General features: G+C 53.0%; 1 protein-coding gene across 12 annotated transcripts in view; it reads left to right on the top strand.

Annotated features, from left to right (window-relative positions):
* MSI2 (musashi RNA binding protein 2) overlaps positions 1 to 19,862 on the top strand; it is a 357,057-nt gene extending 337,195 nt beyond the window's left edge. For 4 of the 12 annotated variants that reach the window (XM_036454387.2, XM_036454385.2, XM_036454393.2 and 1 more), the window contains 3 exons: positions 12,957 to 13,165; positions 14,788 to 14,860; positions 17,211 to 19,862. In XM_036454387.2, coding sequence (XP_036310280.1) covers positions 12,957 to 13,165; positions 14,788 to 14,829 — 251 coding nt within the window. In that variant the 3' untranslated portion in view covers positions 14,830 to 14,860; positions 17,211 to 19,862. The remainder of the gene's footprint in view (positions 1 to 12,956; positions 13,166 to 14,787; positions 14,861 to 17,210) is intronic. The other 8 variants (XR_004990791.2, XR_004990790.2, XM_036454390.2 and 5 more) reach the window with 5 other exon arrangements.
* Positions 19,863 to 20,088: the final 226 nt, after the last annotated feature.

Genomic DNA, 20,088 nt, shown 5'->3' with positions numbered 1-20,088 from the left:
ATAGCACTTCCTCCCTTCACGGGTCTGAGAATCCAGACCCTCCCCCTGAAAGCCCATTTCCCCGGAGGCATTGTTCCCGGCACCGTCAGCTTCCCTGAAAATGGGAAGTGGATCCGTGTGCAGCCTTCGTTTCTGAAGAGGGCTTTCCTGCACCCCCATCGGCAGGATCCGGTGGCCAGGAAGGGGGAGGAGGGCTGTGAAACCATCTCCACTTTCCCCTCCAGACTCGCTTGTGCAGCAAGCAAGCATCCTCTGGGGGCTGTGGCCCCACGATGGCCCATCTGTGGGCAGGGTCCTGGGGACTCCCTCTCGCTGAGACAGACCACAGGCCCCAGAGGATGTGGCCGTGGAGGACAGCCAGCGCAGTAGCCCAGAGCGAGGGCCCGTCTGTGACCCGTTGGGACCAGCCGCGACAGCCAGCCAGACTGACCTGAGAGACCTCTGAAGGCGGATCTCCAGGCCACTGCCTCATGTCCGGGGGGTGGGCCCCTCGTTTTCCAGTTGTCATTTGCAGTCCTCATTTCTGGGAGAGCCAGGGTTTTCCCCTTCAAGAGCCCGGCACTGGATTTAGGTAACCTCGGTGTATTTGTAATTATGCAAAAAGCCACCCCGCCCCTGACCTCAGCCTCATTCATTTTCCAAGGGCTTCCGGACCAACCCTGTGGAGGATAAAATACATCAACTCTAATCAATAATTTTGTAATAGAAATCCCATGCACTTGATAAATCAACTCTAGTACAATTAGCAACTAGCCCTGAAGCCCAGACCTAAGTTTAAGTTAATCCTAAAGTGAGTGGAGTGGGGGACTATCAATGGTCTTTTAAATCAGTGGAATTCTTTTCAGTGGGTGGCGCATTCGTCCGTGCCTGCCCCCCCCCCCCCCCGAGCGGGTTGGGTCCCCACTTTCATGGAGGCTCAGAAGGAGGAGTGGAAAGCGAGAGGGATAGAGGGACCCCCTCCTTGCACCCTGGGCTGGGTGGGAGCACTGCAGAGTCTGGGAACCCCGAAGCTGGTGCAACCCCATGCCTGTTATATTGTGGTTCCTTGTGTTTCTGCCAAGCTTAGACTGTTATGTCGGTCACTGCAACTACCCCATGAGACAGGCAGGAAGGCAGTTTGGGCCTGGTTTTACAGGTTTGTTTTTATGAGAAGGCTGGGCAGCAGACATGACTTATCACATAGCTAGTTACCTGAGGAGCAATGCTTTGGTCAAAGAGGAAGAACCTGGACTTGAACCCTCAGTCTTCAGCCTTCCTTAAGCAGCCCCGTGGAAGGGCCGCGTTTGTTCATGCAGGACTCACCTGCTGTCCGGACGCCATGCATGTGCAGAAAGGCAGGACGTCTGAGCTGCCAGCGCTGTGTCAGCCGAGGACTCAGGCTCCAGGACCTCACAGCCTGACTTTCAGACGTAGATTTTAGATCTGGGCCCAGGGTACATCTGCCATGGAGTTTAATTCAGCAGATGTTTATATGTGCATAGCAACAGTAATTATTATATGTGGCAGGCACTGTCCTGGGCCTTGGGTCAGAGTACGTTGGGCTCAGAAACCCAGCCGGGCAGGGTTAAAGATGCTAGGGGATTTATTGCCAGACATATTGGAAGCCCTCAAAATTCACACCCACCTGGGAGATTCCTTAAGAGAAAGATCTCTTGCATGTGGTTGATAGGATGCTAGAGACACTTCCCAGCCAATTTTAATAAAATAATGATACTACTAATATATTAATAATAATGACTCAGACGTATTGTGAGGGAAGCAAGTACTGTGCCAAGCCCACCTGCCTTATCCCATTTAATTCTCATAACCCTATGAAGTGGGCACCATCATTCCCATTTTAAAGATTTAAAAACCATGGCTTAGATAGCGTATCTGAGGCGGCAGAGACAGGATTTAAGTCTAGGTCTGTCTCATCAGATCTGTCTGTGCTCTTAGCCACTGTCAATGGATGCTTTGTCATACCAGCCCTGTGATGCCTGAGCAAAGCTCTGCATCTTTAAAACATACTCTCGACAAAAAACCACCGCTGCCATCAACTCGATTCTCCATATCCTTGGGGAAGGAGAGAACCCAAAATCATTCACAAGAGGCCTCCGGTGGCACATGTATTTTTTGTACTTGCTTCTGCTGTTGCAGATTTAACGTCATGGTGCTGTCTGGCTTTGGCTGACATTTCTAATCTGACTTCTGGTCCCTAAATCCTTTCAGACAAAGGAGGAGAAGGTGTGGTCCGGTAAGAGAGCCAGTCTGAAGGGGTTTACTTAAAAGGAGCCTTTAGCCAAAACAGGACTGGCGGAAGTTAACTACTGCCCCAAAGAAATTAGGTGATGGAGCAAGGGAGAGCCTCTCGAGGCAGGACAGACATTCTCCATAGGGATGTCAACATCCCTTCCTGTGAGCTGTGAGGCCTGAATCTGGAAGGTCGCTGGGAAGCCCAGCCTGGGAGGTGATTGGCTGCCCAGTTGCTGGGGCTTTGCTTTAGGCCAATGGCTGGGGAAGGTTGCGGCCGAAGGCGGGAGCAGTAGGCTCCTCGGCCAATCGTCCTGCAGAGAGGGGCTGGGCTCCTGGTACCATGGCAACCAGGAGCAGGGGCTCATTTGTTTTGTAGATGAGTAATTACTACGCAATTAGAGGGAGCTAAAAATAAAGAGGCCCTTTGTTCCTGGTTACTTACTAATATTAATAAAATGGTCTGCCCAGGTATGTGGTGAACAATTAATGCAAACCTGTGTGCATGCTTTAGAGCCCCCTGTGGGAGGCAAAGGCTGCCCAGCCCCCTTTCCCCCTTTTTCTGGAAGTTATTTCTGACTGTGGCCTGCAGAGGGTCGGCTTCCCTGGTCTTGAGGGCGAGAAAGAGAAGCTCAGCCTCACAGACACGCAGGACCTAGGATGCCCTGGATTCAGGGGATCAGTTAGGTGCCTACCCAGGGAAAGGTCCCTCGATGTCAACCCAGCCTAAAAACAAAACAAAACAAAAAATACACAAAACACCAGAAACACAGCAGCAAAACCAGAAAACATAGGCTGATGTTGGAGAAAACCCTTGTCCAGTTTTGCTATGTATTCTTGGCCATGTTATTTGACTTTTCTGGGTATACAGAATGGTCTTTAAACCTTCCACTGAGGTAGCTGCAGAGATTTTTATGTCTCCCTGCTCAGCTGGCCTGAAGAGAAACAAACCAGGCTTGGGAATGACTTGCTGGAAAGTTACCCAGTGTTCAGGGATCAGGCCCATGTCTTCCTGTGCCCTGGCTTTGGGGATGGAAATAACTCAGAAGCTTCTCTCAGATTCCTCACCCTGCCTGGGGGGAGGGGTGCCTTGTGGGTTGATCAGATAAGGATGATAAGCAGCTTTAAGGGGGGGCGGGGAGAAGGAGGGTAAGAGCATAGAAGGAAGTACAGGGGATGGGAAGACTTGGTTCCTGGCAGGCTTCTGCCACAGATAGCTGGGTGATTTGGGGGGCACAGAATCTCAGACTGAAGGGTTCTTGGGGACCATTCAGTCTGTAGCTCTGCGTTGCTTCTGTTACCAAAGCTCTCGATCCCTTTGCCATTGGGGATGAACAAGGTGACTGGGTCAGTGCCTTAGATCTGAGAGGAGTGGCTAGAGAGAGCCAGGGACTCCCAAGTGATGAGGCACGTTGGTGGGGAGACACTGGAAAACAGTAGTCATGTTTGTTTCTTTTTTATTTGTTTTGCTTTGTCGTTGTTGTTTTATGCATGAAGGCAATGAGAGGGCAGAAATCATTCCAAAATTGTGTATTGGTTAAAAAAAAAAAATAAACCATACAAAAAACAACAACAAAAAAAACAGAAACCAAAAACTAGTCAGATTTCCACCCTTGGGTGTGGTTGGTTCACCTTTAGGGTTGATTAAACCTGAGGGTTTGGCTAAGCACGGTACTCGTGCAGGTGGACCTGCGAACAGCTGCTGTGGATGACCATATCAGCTCTGAGAAAGGGCCGGTGCCTGGGAGTGTGTAAGGTTCCTGGTGTCCAGGCCACGCTGCACACCCATCCATCCCATCAGAACCCACCAGGGTGGGCTCCCCAGGCAAGTCCAGGGCGTCGCTGTGGACTCAAGTTCCACCCAGTTCTTGCCAGGTATAGAACCTCACAGCATTTCTGTGACTTTGCCACCAGCATCCCTACCTTAGAAACAGGTAAACAGAGGCAAGCTGGCAGCTGGCCCCAACCTCCGTAACAGCAGGACAGCCGGTCCGGAAGCCTTAGCTGGAGGCCTTGGTGCTCAGGACCCCCCTGCCAGTCCTCGGTTTTTCCAGCCAAACCAGGAGCGGAAAGGGCCTCTGTGCTCAGACAGTGCTCATGCTTCCCTCGAGGGCCAGCCCGCTGAGAGTAAAGGCATGTATGCACCCAGAGAAGCAGAGGCCCTGGATCCCCCATAAGGAGGGAAGCAGCCATCCTCCTTGACGGTCTGACGAATGGGAGCCTTTCTGTAAGGTCAGAGTTTGTTTGTTATTAAAGACCTAATTAGAAACATGAGAGGGAGCTGAATGGCTCCGTGCTTAGCTAATTAGTGACATGTATGCGCCCGCTTTGAACTTCAAGGACACAGAGCTATTAGCGCTTCCATCAAGAATGGATTAAACTCCTGTGCCTTTATAATCATTAAAGACAGGCTGCTCAAGTGGAAAGCCTCTTGTACAGGTCCTCAAGGGGCTGCCCCTCAGCTTCCTCCCCCACCCCCACCCTCACCCCCATCTCCCACCTCCCCACCCGCTGAGGCCCAGGTGGCCAGTGTCCACGCAGCGGGATTGGGCAGTAAGTACTGTGGGGTCCTCGGGCCTTCCAGCTCCCGCAGGACGGCGTGGTCCTCGGGGACTGGGTCAGCCCTCTGGTTGCAGAAAGACCCCACTTTCTAGAGGGGTCTCTGCGAGGGCTCAGGCACGGGAGGGCTTCCCTTCTCTGGGGCAGTGCTCTCTCCACCTCACCTTGGCCCGAGCCACGTCCTGCACGCGCAGCCTCGTTCTCCAGGACGTGGCCTGGGGGAAGGGGGTCCGGTCCACGGGGGAGACGCGTCCCCCATCTCCTGCAGCAGGCCTGGCCCTGCCTCCGGGAGCCCCCTGCAGTCTGTTGTGCAGCTCTTGCCAGATTTCATTGTGTTTTCATTTAGCGAGAGCACACAGTCCAGAAAAACGTATGCTGGGCTGACAATGTCACTTACAAGACACAGGCACGCTCCTGGCCCCTCCGGCTGGGGCGGGCAGGGTGGGAGTTGGCCAGGGAGCTCACAGCCGCAGGCGCGCCGCCGAGGGCCTGCCAGGTACCCATGGGGAACACCAGACTGGTTGTTTTTGAAAAGACAGAGAGGAGGATGTTTCCGAGGACAGAGGCAGCCACCGGATCAGGCATTCTCACGCTGAACCAGGAGATGCTGGGAGCCACCATGCTGTGCGGGAGAGAGGAAGGCAGTCTCTAGTGGGCCCCACACTCCTGTCCTTGTTTCCTGGTGATTCTCAGGGGAAAGGGGGGAGGGGAGCAAATGCTCTGCCGTCACCCGCGGGACCGCCCTCTCACCCCCGCCCCCACCCGCCTTTGCCTAGGTGACCGGTGATGGAGGCAGCTGCTGGCGGCTCGGCACAGCCTCTCATGGGGGGCGGTGGCTTCATGGGTGGGTCTCTCCATCTGCTGCTCCTTGCAAGTTCTAACCTGCTTGGGTTTGGAGCCTGAAACCTGTTAATTTAGAGACCAGGCAGCAGGATGTGAGTGTTAAAACACCACCTGCTTCAGCCAAACCATAAATATTTGTCTCCCGGCTTGGTTTCCCCTCGTCTCCCCAAGCACTGTTGAGGCTCAGGGCGGAGGCGCTGTTGAAACCCCCTGAGACGGGGTCAGGCCCCCCACCTTTCGTTTGAGACTGAAGACCTGAGGGGGGGGGGGGCGGCCTACTGAGGTCCCTTCACTGGAGACATGGTGGCCCTGGCAGGCCGCCGCCTCAGTCTCACACCGGGGCCCCGCCTCTCCTGGGGCCCCTCTCCCCTTGTTCCTTAGACACAGGCAAACAAGCTCTGCCCCCCAGGACCCCTGAGTCTGGGAGGGATGGGAGCCTCATGACAAAAGCCTGGTTTCCTTGGCCACCAGGCCCTTCCAGGCTGCCCCGCCTCCAGAATGTGTACCGATGGCCTCCAGCCATCCCCTCCTCCCATCCCCAGCTCCCTAACCAACTGGGCCCAGTCCCTTCTGAGGAGGAGACACCCCCACAGACCCAAATCAGGGCCCATAACAAAGAGCATCGAGATGGGCAGAGAAGGAGCTGCTTTCTGTGGAGATTGTACCTCCACACAAAGCACATCGTCCCGGCCACAGAGCCTCCGGGATGGGCCCGCTCCAGCGTCTGGAGCCTTCTCCCCGCAGTGGTCTGGGTGGCGGAGTGACCTGCGGGTTCACGCTGACACAGGCTGGGAGGGGGTCAGGGCCAGGCGGGAGTGAAGTTATCTCCTTTGGGGGGGGCGAGATGTCACCAGAAACTTGGACCATTCTTCAACGTCATTAGGCCCAAGTCTTAGGGTCCACTGTCCACCGAGTCCCCGCGGGAGAGACGCCAGCGTTAGCCGGCAGACAGAGCCTCAGCCAGAGCCGTCCGAAGCTGGTTAGGTTTTGAGAGAACAAACAGAAACTGCCGTCTCCTGAGACCGGCCCCACCGTCACTGGCCGTTGGAGTGTTTATGTGACTCCGACTTCCCCGTCAGCCCAGTGAAGGCGCAGACACTCCCTGCGTGTGCTGTGCCGGGTCTGAGGTAAGCCAGGCGTCTCTGGGTGCGTCCAGACCTGTTGGTTCCACACCGGGTGTATACCTCTCGGTGATGTATCCATTCGGATACGGAGACGGGGAAAGAGAAGTACCATCGCCGTACTCTCCTCATCCTTCCCCCGTTTTAACGTGTTTCTCCTCTTTCCCTTCTGAAATAGACTTTCATCAGAGCTTAAGAAATTACTGTATATAAAATGGATTGTCCCTGCATCTGGGTCCCGGAGCTGGTTTGATTTTAATTGAGTGTATCATACAGGGTTCCCAGGCTGGCTGTAATTGCTGGCCCTCTCTCTCTCTCTCTGCACCTCCCACTTCAGGCTGAGCTCTCGAAGGATGGCTGGGGCAGAGTGGCCTGGCCGACTGCTGGAGTGGGAATCCTCTCTCATCGAGACCAGCTGTAGCAGCCCACAGCGAGGTCCCTCCTTCCTTATCGGGAGCAGGCTTACCTTTTCATGGTGGCCTCTCCCATTTGATCCTCTGTGTGTGTTTACGGTGGCACTGCCTTCAGAGGGCACAATAAGGAGACTGCGGAGCGGGGCCCCCGACTCTGTTCCCCTGGGGTGCTGCCATTCTTCAGAGCCCTCACGGAAGGAGTGGCTGGCTGCGAAGAGGGACCATGCAGGTCCCCACTGTTGACAGCCAGTTGGCATTCTGGGCCCAGCATCCACTGAGGCCCGGGGATCGTGAGGGAATAGGGGCAGGTGGCTCTGGTTTTGGAGAACAGGGTCCCATGAGACCCTGAGCACCCACCTGTTCACACGCCCTGCCCTGAGGGGTCCCTTGCTAATAGGGGAGACAGTCTCTGTGCCGTTCAGGCAGATAGAAGCACAATACAGACAAGTCAGAGGGGAGTGTCGGAGGGACAGTGACTCTGGCCTCAGCCTATCAGCATGGCCCCTCTAGTCACTCCTTTTTCAGCCAGTTTTTTAAATTCTATAAAACAACAAGCAAAGAAACAAAAATCCAGTGTGATGAGTTGACACAGCCCTGGCCTCAAGAATATCACACGAGCTTATGTTCCCATCCTCACTGTGTTGGGGGCTGGGGCAGGGAATGAGTCATGATGTGGGTCAGCCCAAGCGCCCACGCCTGGCCCGGGAAGCATGGCGTAACGAACTGTGTGGCCAGTACATCACCGGGACTGGACCGGGAGGACGGGCCGCCATTGCATTTCCCTGCTCTGAGCAACACACACTCGGTCCCAGACATGTGCCAGGGGCCATCAGGACTGCCTGCCCAGGACTAAGCCTGGCGGCAGCACATAAGCAAATGACTGAAGTTGTCTTGAGGGCTGGCCCTGCCTTTTGGGGAAATGTGAGACCCACCAATCCAGGCCCTGGCCTGTCCCGGGCATGTGGGCTGGGGCCATCTGTAAGCAGTTCCTTTCTCTGGGTCAATAACCACCCACTTTTCAGTCTTAGAGTAGGAGTGCCCTCCCAGGGTTGCCCCTCGCAGCCTGAGCGCTAGCTTTCTGTCGCAGGCCCAGGGGCATTCCTTAGGGCAGTGGTGGGCAAACCGCGGCTCTTTGGCCCCTTGAGTGTGGCTCTTCCACAAAATACCACGGCCTGGGCGAGTCTATTTTGAAGAAGTGGCATTAGAAGAAGTTTAAGTTTAAAAAATGTGGCTCTTAAAGAAATTTCAATCGTCGTACTGTTGATGTTTGTCTCTGTTGACTAATGAGTTTGCCGACCACTGCCTTAGGGGTCATACAGAGATAGCTGGGCTCCCATACCTTTCCTAGACCTCTCCCAGGACCTCCCTACCTCCATGACGAATTCCACTCTCGGCCCAACCCCTTCCAAGCCCAGGTGGGCAGACTGTGTGCCAGACGGGAGGCAGGCATCCCCCGGGCTTGCCTCCAAACCCCGAGGACAAAGGTGCCCGGAGCTTTGGTCTAAGTGAGGTCCAGCTGAGGGTCTAAGCCTTTGTTAGGGTCTCAGGAATAAGACTCCCTGGCTCTCCGGGGTCAGAGTGCTCTTCTTTCCTGCATGGGCCACCAGTTCCTTCTTTAATTCAATGCAAAACACCTCCAACTTGAATTCGAATGTATTCCCTCTTGCTGCCTCAGTGGGATTTAGTGTCCTTGCCTTCCTGCCACTCCCCGAGTCCTTTCTTCAGATCCGAGATAATTACAGGCACCAGGTGGACGAATCAGATCCTTTTGTAAATCTCCTCCTGATGTGTATGGCAAGTGATTTGTATTTTCCTAAATCGGCACACGGTACCTGTGTGGTTGGGTTCCGTATACGCCACTGTTTCAAAAATAGGTGTATTTGTTTTAAACTTGACAAGTTACAGAGCGCTTTCTGTTTTTCCCGCTGAGAGTCAGGCGGACGAAGGCGGGTAGTACTCGCAGGCCTGGACTCTGGCAGGTGAGGGTCTGACACCAAGGTCAGGGTTATGGTCACACTCAGGTCTTCTGACTCCAAGTCCAGTGCCCCGTCTCTCCACATCACAGCTGCACCCCCTGTGCATACCAACTGGACAAATAAAGCACAGAAGGTGCTGGTGAGCAGGGGTGAGGGGTGAAGAGGAACCTGCCTGGGATTAAACCACTACTGTGGGTGCTGCCCAGAGCAGCGGATGGAGAGACAACCCTTCTCCCCACAGTGAGCCCCCAAACTGCCAGCCTGGGGCAGGGCGTGGCCCAAGCCCTTAATACTCGCAGCTTCTGCCTCAGAAATGGCAGGGTGTTTGCAAGACATTGTCCTCTTATGAGACAGGAATCATAATGTCCCATGTCTAAATCTCAGCACTGAATTATTCAGCAACATGTACTGAGACCCTACACACGCACGCACGCACACACGCACGCATATTCCATCGAGTCAGTAGCAAGGTGCCCTTGCCAGTTAAGAATGGTGTGCCATCCCCTTTTCCTGACTCCATCCTAGTGTGGGAGACCATTTCTGGCCCCTCAAAAGGAGTCTTGGCGCTTGGTGCCCTCCATCAAGACAGAAAACTGAGGTGCCTTCACAGGTCAGGACCTTGGCCTCGTGCTTTCTCCCCCTGCCTCCCCTCTCGAGGTCGTAGCTTGGAGGGGGAGGGGTCCTCAAGTAACCCCCTTTCCTGTAGAGCCAGCCAGCGTGCAGTATGACCTTCCTCAGGCCTTCCCACCTGCACACAGAACAACAGCTGCTGAGAAGCTGGCTTGCAGTGTGGTGGTCCCCTCTCTCCCCCAGCGGCCAGAGTCCTTTGCTCGGAGCCTTTCCCAGGTGCCTGGCCTCCGGAGGGCTTGTTTGGGGACGTGAACGTGCAGGGGGAGGAAGGGAATTGTTGGCTGGAACACGGGCACGTCTCCTCCGTGCCCCCATCCATCGATGGGTCAGGTTCCACTGCCCAGAAGCCTGGAGAAAGGAGGCCTGCCCGGAACTGGCTGCTTCGTGCCTGCGACTCTGCCCAGTATTCTCCCGGGCGGGGGGGGGCGGCACCTGCCAGGTGGCTCTGAGAGGGGTCTCGGGCCTTATGAGCAGCAGGTGTATATGACATAGGGGGCTGGGGCGGTAAAGCTGCATTCTAATACAGCGCCTTTAGTGCCATTTGATGGAAGATGGCTGAGCAGGAGAGGGGTTATACGGGCCTACGAGCTGCTTTTGGCCACATTTTCTTCAGACCAACTCTTACACTGCAGGCCTGGGCGCACAGGAGCGGGGAGGTAGCAGGGATGGGAAGAAGGCCTGCAGCCCTCTAGTCTCTGAGTCCATGGAGGGGCCGTTTCTGGGCAGCATCCTTCTGTGGGCGTGCTGCATCCTGTCCCCAGGCTGCCTCTGCCGGTGGATGGGTCTCTGGGTAGTTCTCCCCCTGCTGGAGGGAGCCGAGACCGCAAGCTCCCTTGTCGCAGCCCAGCTTCTAGAGCTGTGATGGGCCTGCCCACTCTCTTCCTAGATCCTCATCGGCAAAAAAAAAAAAAAAAAAAAAAAAAATCTATCCATCTTCCACTGGGGGCCCCCCCCCACCCCGAAACAGAGCAGGCTAGCCACTTGTTAGTTACTTTGCGTAGGACGGGGGTCAGCTGCCTGGGTGACCCAGGAGTCCACGGTCTGAGTGCTCGCCACTTTCCCTAGCCCAGAGGAGAAAAAGTGTGCGAGACCAAGATAATTCTGTCTTTTGAACATCTCGGCTTGATACTTGCCTCCCTGAGTGAGAAAGGACAAATGTTATCTGCAAGCTTAATCTTCTATATTCAAAAGCCCCGTCCCTTTTGTCTGCCAGTGCATTCCCAAATCAGCCACTTATTTGCTCTAAGCCTCTGTGATTTTTTTTTTTTTTCTCTCTCTCTCTTTAACCTGTTCTTTTCATCAGCCCGTTCATTCACTTCCCGGCTACAGCTTCCAAGAGGCCTCATGTTGGGACCTCCCACCCAGAGGGCAGGCATCCCAGGTAGCAGCTCCCCTTTTCTCTGCTGAGTCAGGAGCCAAGCAGCCTGGTTTGGTCTCTTTTGAACCTTCTTGTCCCCAGTCTCCTCCCAGTCTGGCTTGGGTGCAGGGTCAATCGGTCTCGTCCCATTCCCAGTGACGGGTTGGTAAAAGTCCATCCACTTCTGGCTTCTCCAGCCCCACCAGAAGCGGGGGACTGCAACCACGGTCCCCTGGGCAGGGCCATGACCAAGAGGGGTGCACAGGTTCTTTCCTTCTGCCATGAGGGCAGCTAGCCACGGGCAGAGAGGGCAATGCTGAGGGGGCAGGAGGGAGATGGGGAGGTTCGGCCCCTTGGAGCCGCGGGAATGCACGGAGCCCAGATGTCGCCCACGGTTCTCCGAGAAGGCAGGTTAGCTGTCGCCCAGACGTCGCCAGCCCCAGTCACCTTGAGCTTGAAAATCAATGAGAACTTAGCTTTTGCAATTAAAAGAAAAAAATGTTCCCCATCCTGGAAAATAGAACGTTTAAGCTACGGAGGGGACCGGACGATGAGACAAAATTAACCTGGTTGGCAGCCGCGGCTCTCGCGAGGGAGGGAATGATGGGAGTGGGGAGCCCGGGCCGTGTCTCCTCCTGCTGCCCCTCACCCACCGCTCTGGGGATTCGGGGCCCAGAGTCCCCACTTGCTGTCACAAAGGTACATTCCCTGCTCTTTTTGTCAGCCTGGAGTTTATATCTGAAGAGAACTAACAGGAAGCAGGCATTTCAGTCAGATATGCTTTAGCTATAAACTGGTTCAGTCCATATGCTCTGCATTCATATTTCTGTCTCTTTTTTTTTTTTTTAAACAAAAGGAAAAAAAGTTTAAATCCCCCCTTTCCTTCTACTGCAGGAGGTGAGTGTGTGGGTGTCCCATAGAAGTATCATTGGCATTCACCCAACGTCGGCCCCCGCCTCCAGATCTGCCATCCCCACCCCACCCCCTCCCTCCATCCCTTGCTCTCCACCCCAAAGGGGAACCCTCTGCCACCATCATTCCAGGTCTGTGGAGATGCCCAGATTTTCCATGACATATCCCATCCTTCGACCACGTTCCGTACGGACGACTTTCATGCAGGGATGTCAGCGGGAGGGGCGGGTGGGGAGGGAGTAGCCAGCGGGGAGGGGGGGAAGTGGTTGGGTACGGGGCTGGAGATCTTTTTTTGTCTTAAAAAAACAAAACAAAAAAAAAAAAAAAAAAAAAAAAAAAAAAAAAACAAGCAAATTTGTCATTTAATGGATCCAAAAACAAACAAAAAAAGAAAATGTGAAACAAATCAAAAACCCCCTCCCCGAAGATTTTTTGTTTTTGTCCTAGACAACAAATTGCTTTGTTTCCTGTCACGTTTTAATATCAATATTAACACAATGTGTAGTCTAAAACTAGTTCCTTTGTAGTTTGCATGGGATGTGAATGCTGTCTCAACGTGCCCAGACCTAGACAAGACTGCATGAGCATCAAATCAGATGTGAACAAAAATCTCTCTCTCTCTCTCTTCCATATATATCTCTATTTCTATTGTGATAACTCGGTGGGCAGTGGAGCACCCTCCGGTTGACTGCCGCAGTGTGTTGAATGGTTGTTTTTTTTTATTCTCTCTATTTTTGGAGCTCCGAGCTTCTTAGTAGTAGCCTGGGCTGAGTATTCTTGAGTCCCTGCTGATGTTTCCGCATGGCCTTGGTTGAGTGTTAGAAGTTGGGCCTCAGCTGTTTTTTTCTCTAGTGTTTGGCTTGTTTGGCATGCCTGGCTTCTGGCCTCATACCCAGCTCTATTCTCTGCACACCAGTCCTGAATAGCTACAGTGCTCAACCGAATTTTGGCGCGCCCGCTTCCCCGGCAGGCTCCAACCCGGCGCGGCCCGGAGGCTTCCCGGGGGCCAACAGCCCAGGACCCGTCGCCGATCTCTACGGCCCTGCCAGCCAGGACTCCGGAGTGGGGAATTACATAAGCGCGGCCAGCCCACAGCCGGGCTCCGGCTTCGGCCACGGCATCGCTGTAAGTACCCGCCTTCCCCTCCCCGCCTTCCCGTCTCCTCCCCGCCCATCTTCCGTGGCCCGTGGTGGGGAGGGTGTGCCGGGAACGCCCAGAGTTGGGAGCCGAGGAGAAGGCGGTGGGTCCCCATCCACGTCCTTTCAGCTCCTCCATTCGGGCCTGACCAGAGCGAGCGCCCGTGGGCCGCGCCACACGATGGCGTGGAAGGCGCGTGGGCAGGGCAGGCTCAGAGCACCACGCCATCACCGTCAGCCCGTGCCACCCTGAGCCACTTACGTGGCCCACCACTTCGCTGGCTGCAGAACAGAAATAAGCATGCCTCTCTCAGAGGCCTGAGAACTCATGGGAATAGGATACGTCACCTGGTGGCACATAGTCAGTCCTCAGTATGGGCCCCTGGTCCTTGATCTGTGCCTTCTGGAGACGTGGGCCCGGACGGGGCGTGTGGTGCAGGCCCCCTCCCCGGAGGTCTCCCTTGCTAACGTTTCTTACAGTTTCCAGGTTCCAAGTAAGTTCCCACTCGTGTTCTTTAGCTGTGCCCTCCCCACCAAGGCCAAATGCATTTGATATTTGTAATGCTCTGTGGTTCTATAATCTGACTAATCCAGGCCATAGAAATTTGCTTAACAGATTTGCATGCTGTTTTCAGATTGTATTGTTCTTTCCCTCCCGGTGTGTGTGAGCATGAATGTGCCTGAGCCCACTCACTCGATGCCCCTTCCATTTGGAAAACAAAATCAGCCAACCTCTGCCCTAGCCAACCTGGGCGTCTCGGAGGCAGTTTGGCTTGGAGCTGAAATGGGAGTGTCTGCTGTCCCAGCTCCTGTCCTTGTCACCAGAGCCTGCCTCAGGGCCTGCGCTGGGGAGAACAGAGCAAGTGCAGACAGTGTGGGACACCAGGGCCTCTGGGTTTCTGCCCCTGATTGCCAACACTCACACACACACACACACACACACACACACACACACACACCAGCCCACACACACACACACACACACACACACCAGCCCTGGCCTCTGTGGTCTGGGTCCTTGTTCAATTCCACTCCCAAGCCAATATCATTTAAGTCAGTAGATTGATGCATCAAAACCGCTCAGATCAGCTGTAGGACCAAGTCCAGAGTACTGTTACTCAGCTGAGAGCTGCATCCGGTTGGGAGACCCTCTCTCACCACGTAGGACACAACTCATTCCCATCCTCAGCACCCAGAAACACGGGCCCTGTGTGTCCTCCAACACCGGGGTCTCTCTGACCCGGGGGCTGTTTTCAGAGATAACCACAGAGCACCGCCTCTGGGCTGCACAGGACTCGCTCTCTCCCCAGCTGGAGCCGCTGGGAGCCCAGAGACACTGTTCTCTTCGCCCTCCCAGGGGCTCAGGGCATCTGGGGCTTGAGCCTCCATTTCCCATCACCCCCCGCCCCTGAATCTGGCTCTCGATTTTCCCCCGGGCACGCCGACAGGCGTGGGGTGGGAGCGGGGCTGGCGGGGTGGGACGGTGTCTCAGAATTACATATTCATGCTGGCAACCACAGTCTAGTCCCAGACATCATTTCCTCTCCCAGAATATGACAATCTGTTCCCATGTATAGCGTGCTGATGACCTTAACAATTGTGCAATTTTAGGGACCTTTGATTGCAACGGCCTTTACAAATGGATACCATTGAGCAGGTGCTTTCGTTGCCATCTCACTCTGAGGTATTACCTTCTCTGCCTACGTCTCCGCCCCGCCGGGCCTTCCGTAGTGCCTGCGCCCCGGGCATGCAGTACGCACAGGCCCGGCCTCATCACGTCTACCTCTCTCCTCTCTCTGGACCTTTCTCGTTGGGGGGAAGGGGGATAAAAAAAAAAAAAATCCAATCTTTTCATCTTTCATCTTTCCTTTCTTCAGCTTTAATCATGACGCTCCCCCCACACACTTTTTATTTTTATTTTATTATTGTCTTCTCTTTTCTCGGTTTGGTTCTTCTGCTTCCTTTTCTTCATCTTCCCCACCCCTCCTCATCGTTCTTTGTCTGGAAATACAATCAGGAGTGTGGGAAACTGGAAGGCGATCGCCTGTTGTGCCCGTCCCCGGGGAGCGGAGGCAGGGACGCGCTGGGCTCCCACCAGGCCTCCCCCGCAGGGTCCCGGGAGCTGCCCTCGTGGGGTGCCGGGCCTCTCCGCTCCCCAGAGCTCCTGGCCTCGGACAGTGGGGTTCCTGCCGTCCAACGGCCCAGACTGCAACTTTGAGCGAAAAGAAAACATTTTTTTTTGCCAGTAACGACTGAATAATTACCCAGATTACCGCTCAAAAAGCAAATTAAATTAACGATATCACCTGCGTAACACGGGCTTGGATCCCTGCCAGTTTCCTAACCTTTTCAACTGAGCTCGAGTTAATTAAACATTTTTTAAATCACTTTGACGGGCCGTGGAAAGGGTGGCGTGGAGGAGAGGGAGGCCGGGGCAGTCAGGGAGGGAGCCTCTTGTCACACGCTCTCATTTGGAAAATGGGAACCTGCCATCCTGGGGGGGAGAGTGGGAAGCCAGAGGGGTGCTGTCGGGAAGCTGGTGCGTTAGTGTGGGGGCCCTGAGACGTGGGTCTCTCTCTCTCTCTCGGGAAGAGGGGGGTGGCAGCGGAGCCTGGGAACGGGGCCCACGCAGAAAGCCCCAGCCGGGGCGGGGGCGCCTGTCACTCCGGGAGGGGCCGGGCTGGAGCTGGTGGCCACTGGTGTGCAGTCCGTGGGATTCCTCTCTCCTCGAGGGGGACCCAGTTGAGCTGAGCTCCATGAATTCCTCTTGGATTTCTCTAACGTTGCTGCTAAGGAATCACCTCAACTAACCCAACTACCTCTCTTAACCCAATAAACCCGTGTGTGGACGCTCCCGGCCCTCGCTCCACCGCCCTTAGAGCGCTGGCCCAGCCATGGGGAGCCAGAGGCACTAACAGCCTGAAGGAGAGCTGCTCCCCACTAACGAGGCTGAGGTCGGGCCCCAGAGGGAGGCAGGGTCCTCTGAGAGCCGGGCCGACGGAGAGATCCGGGGACGTTGGGGACTGAGGTGGCTGCAGCCCTCTGCGGTCACATGACCAGGGGATTGTACAAACACGAGGTGCAGCAGATCCCTGGGGGGGGGGGGGGGGCTGCCAGCGCTCCCCCTTCCCTGGTAAAGGAGGGTGGTGCAGGGCTCTGGCCACCGCCTCCTAGGCCACCCCAGCCTTTCCATGGGGTGGGGGAGGGGCAGGGCTGCTCCCAGCCCATCCTCCATCCAGCTCTGGGACTCAGTTTCCGCAGAAGGAGGAAATAACAAAGAGAGTGGAGGTAGCAACCCGACCCCCCCAAAAAAATAAAAATAAAAATAAATGGATGAAGGGAGTCAACTGAGCCAGGTGGCTGCACCAAAAGGCAGGCTTCATTGCCTTACCCCCCCTCCCGGGGACCCAGGCCTCCGCCCCCTCCCCCCCCATCAGGGAGACTCAGCTCTCACACCCGTGACTGCTGGGCCTGTTCCATTTCCTGTAACAAAGCTGGTTGTTCATTGCGAATGTTTCGTAATGTCCTGACCTTGACTCCTAGCTTGATTCCTAGGAGTCCTTTTAGTGGGCACTGGCATTTTCAGTTCTGGGCCGTCATTGGTGGGTAGCTAATCAAGGCAGACATTTTTCAAACATGGCGGCCCTGAGAGCAGATGCTTAACCAGAGAAAGCATCGCTGCTCGGCGTGCAGTTCACCAGGCCGGCCCACAACCAGCATGACCGCCTGGGCGGGCCACACTTCCTGTCATCCATCCCCTCAGGGACCCCACAGCTCTGCATCCACCCGGCAAAGGGAGCTGACTCGCTGCCCTGCCCCGGGCCCCGGCCTCGGCCGGCTTAGACGTCAGGGTTCCTGAGCTGTGCCCCAGCGAGCTGTTAGCCAGGCCAGTCTCAAGCATGCCCAGGAGCCCGCGGCGTGATACTGTGCAAGCGTAGTCGGAATAAATGGGATACTTGCCTGACACTTCTTTCTCCTCCCACCCCCCACTTTTATGTTCTCTTCCGGGCACCCCGACCTTCCGTACGCTGCAGAGCATACCTGGATGTCCAGGCAAGACTGGGCGAAGTTTCTGAGCGGCCCTTTGTTTAGGTGATGTCATCAGACCTGGACCCCCACCAGCCTCACTCCCCATCCCAACCAGAGATGGCTCGCTTCGGATCGAGGGTTGACACATCTCATCATCTCACGAGTCTGCTGTAATATAAGACAACAGCTTTTCACTGTGTATATATAACCATGATTTTGGTTTTGTTTTGTGTTTTTTTGTTTTGTTTTTCTTGATGGTTTCCCTTCCCCCTTCTCTCTTGCCCCTTCTCCTTTGAAGTCTCTTTGAATCACATTGAGTAGTGATTTTTGACTTAGTCCAAGTAGTCCTATAGCTTTAATATCTAGTTAAAAAGCTAACCATAGTATAATTGTTATATTAAGGTATTATTTTTTTCTTTAAAAAAAAACAACAGCGCTTTTTTTGCTTGTTTGATTCTGTTCTCACTTTTAAAGGATGCTGAGATGGTAATATGACTCTCAATATTTTGGTACCAGTTCTGAGACTGTATGGATTTTCAGGTGCAACTTGAGCGCACACTGGGGGGAAGCGCGGGTGCGAGGCGCGGAGGGGAGGGGGGCGCTGGCTCGCCACTCGGGCTGTGTCCCCGGAGTGAGATGCAGTAGGCTAACCACAGGCTACGCGGTTCTTTTCGGTGATGTCTCTTTGTTAACCTAAGTATATCTATCTATTTTCGGCAATAAGGTAAGGATGACCGTGTTTCGAGTGTCCTCCTTTTCTATAAGTGCTTTTTTTCTGTTGAAAGAGGTGATATAAGGTTTTTTGAAATTGTGACTTCTAAAAAAAAAAAAAACTGTTGTAAATACAATTCCATTAACTACATAGAAACTTATTAAGAAAGAGAGAATCAGAAGATATTTTTGTGAGGGAGTCGGTCCCAGGCAGCTCGATGCTCTGTGGGGGGAGGAGGGGGAGAGCCGGGACGCAGTGGATTGCGTGCGGAGGCTGAAGGACACCCAGCTGCCAGGACGACCCCGGAAAGAGTTGGAACACTGTTTAGCTCCTCTTTGTCTGTGTGGAAGACTCGATTAGTGTCATACCAGCATATTAACCTCTCGTCTGTGCACAGCTTCAAACGTTACCGTCTAGTTAGGTTTTTATTTAAAATACGGAAAACCGCTTTTCCCAAGACGTTTTTTAAAGAAAAACAAAGCTACAATTTTAATATTTAACATATTTAAAGTTTCAAAGCACATCTGTTTGGCTTGGGGGGGGTGGTGGGGAGACATCCTTTTTTCAGTCTTAATTTTTCAATATTTGATCATTTTCTATTGTCCAATCATTTCAGCACCTCCGAAGGGCCCTGGGGACCCTTCGCCTCTCTTCGCCCCTCCCCTCCCCCTCCATCCCTCACCCGCCCCCAGCTCTGAGGCCCCCAGGCCAGGAGTGGATAAGCCTGCATTACTGAAACCTTTTTCTCCATTCACTTTCTATTTACAAATTAGGAAAGCAACCTTTCGGTTTATATATTATTTTTAATACCTCAGTGCTGCAAGTATCACCAGAGAGGCTATGGAAGAATTTTTTTTTTAATTTATTGTAGATGTAAACAGAATTTTAAAAATAAAAAGTATAAACATCGCTGCACTGTGACTGGTGGGAAAAACTGACAGTTTCCTGTTTGCACAGGTTAGCATTTGGCTGTTATAATATATGGTCCTCGGTTGGGGAGAGATACTTATGATGAAGGATATTTTTTAATTTAACTTTTTTTTTTTTTAATATTGGTAATAGGTCGGCAACAGCAACTATAGAAGTACAACTCAATAGATGGCATTAAAACATATTGTAGCGTGGATATATATTTTTTTCTTTTTTAAAAATGTGATATTGCCGTTTTATTAATATTTTTTAAATTGTTACGTTTATAAATTTGGTACTTAAGGCACAGCCAGTAGGAGACACTGAATGCGACATTTATTATAAAGAGCTGCTGCACTCCTATTTTTATAAATTTTCCTAACAAAGTAGACTGACGTAGAACTACATTCACGGACACGGTAGGGCAAATGCATCTTCAAACAAAAGGCTCCGACATGCCCACTCAGAAAGAAAGGAAAAGGAGCCTTTCCCCATTCTAATTAAAACAACAACACTTACAAATAATCATGTGATTTGTTTTTCCAATAAAACATTGGGTTGTTTGGTGAGATTTTTTCGGGGGGAGGGGGGGGTTCTTTCGATTACCAAGCAACCAGGTTACAGTAAAAAGCTGGGCGCTTTTAACATATCCAAACCTGTTCACGTAATAACATAACAAAATAGGCATTTTATTGAAGAAAAACAAAAAAAAAGACAAAAAGAGACAGTCAATTCCCAGAAACTCGGTGTCTAGACTAGGGGATTCAATTACCGTTTTGTCCATGTTGGTGATGTACTGTACTACCCTGCCTTTCTCTGCATCCCTCACCGGAGACTCTTTGTTGATCACTGTCTGTTAATAATGTATAAAATGGCTATCTTGTAAGCGTGCTGTCCTGGTACTAGTATAGTGACTTTTTTTCTCCTCTTTCTTCTAGTACATATTGATAGGTATAATGTAATTAAGGTTTAAAAAATTTAGACATAGTTATTCAGATTTAGGACCAGTAAGGATAGAACTTTCTCTTATTTATGGGGGGGAAAAAAAAAAAAAACATAATTTGAGGGCAGTTTATTCCTTTTTTTTTTTTTTTTTTCGATTTCAAGTTTTCGTTTTGTTTCTCGCTGATCTGATGTGGTTTCAACTAACCCAAGGTCTCACGATGTTCAAATGCCGGCTGACGGCCACGGCGTTTCGTAGATTCCCACCCGTCCCGCCCCGCGACTGTGAAAGGGGCGTGCCATACTACCTTAAATGCTAA

Source organism: Pipistrellus kuhlii, unplaced genomic scaffold (genome assembly GCF_014108245.1).
Source record: "Pipistrellus kuhlii isolate mPipKuh1 unplaced genomic scaffold, mPipKuh1.p scaffold_m20_p_28, whole genome shotgun sequence".
Classification (NCBI taxonomy): Eukaryota; Metazoa; Chordata; class Mammalia; order Chiroptera; family Vespertilionidae; genus Pipistrellus; species Pipistrellus kuhlii.
Note: the sequence above shows the minus strand (reverse complement) of the source record. Positions and strands in the feature narration are given on the sequence as shown.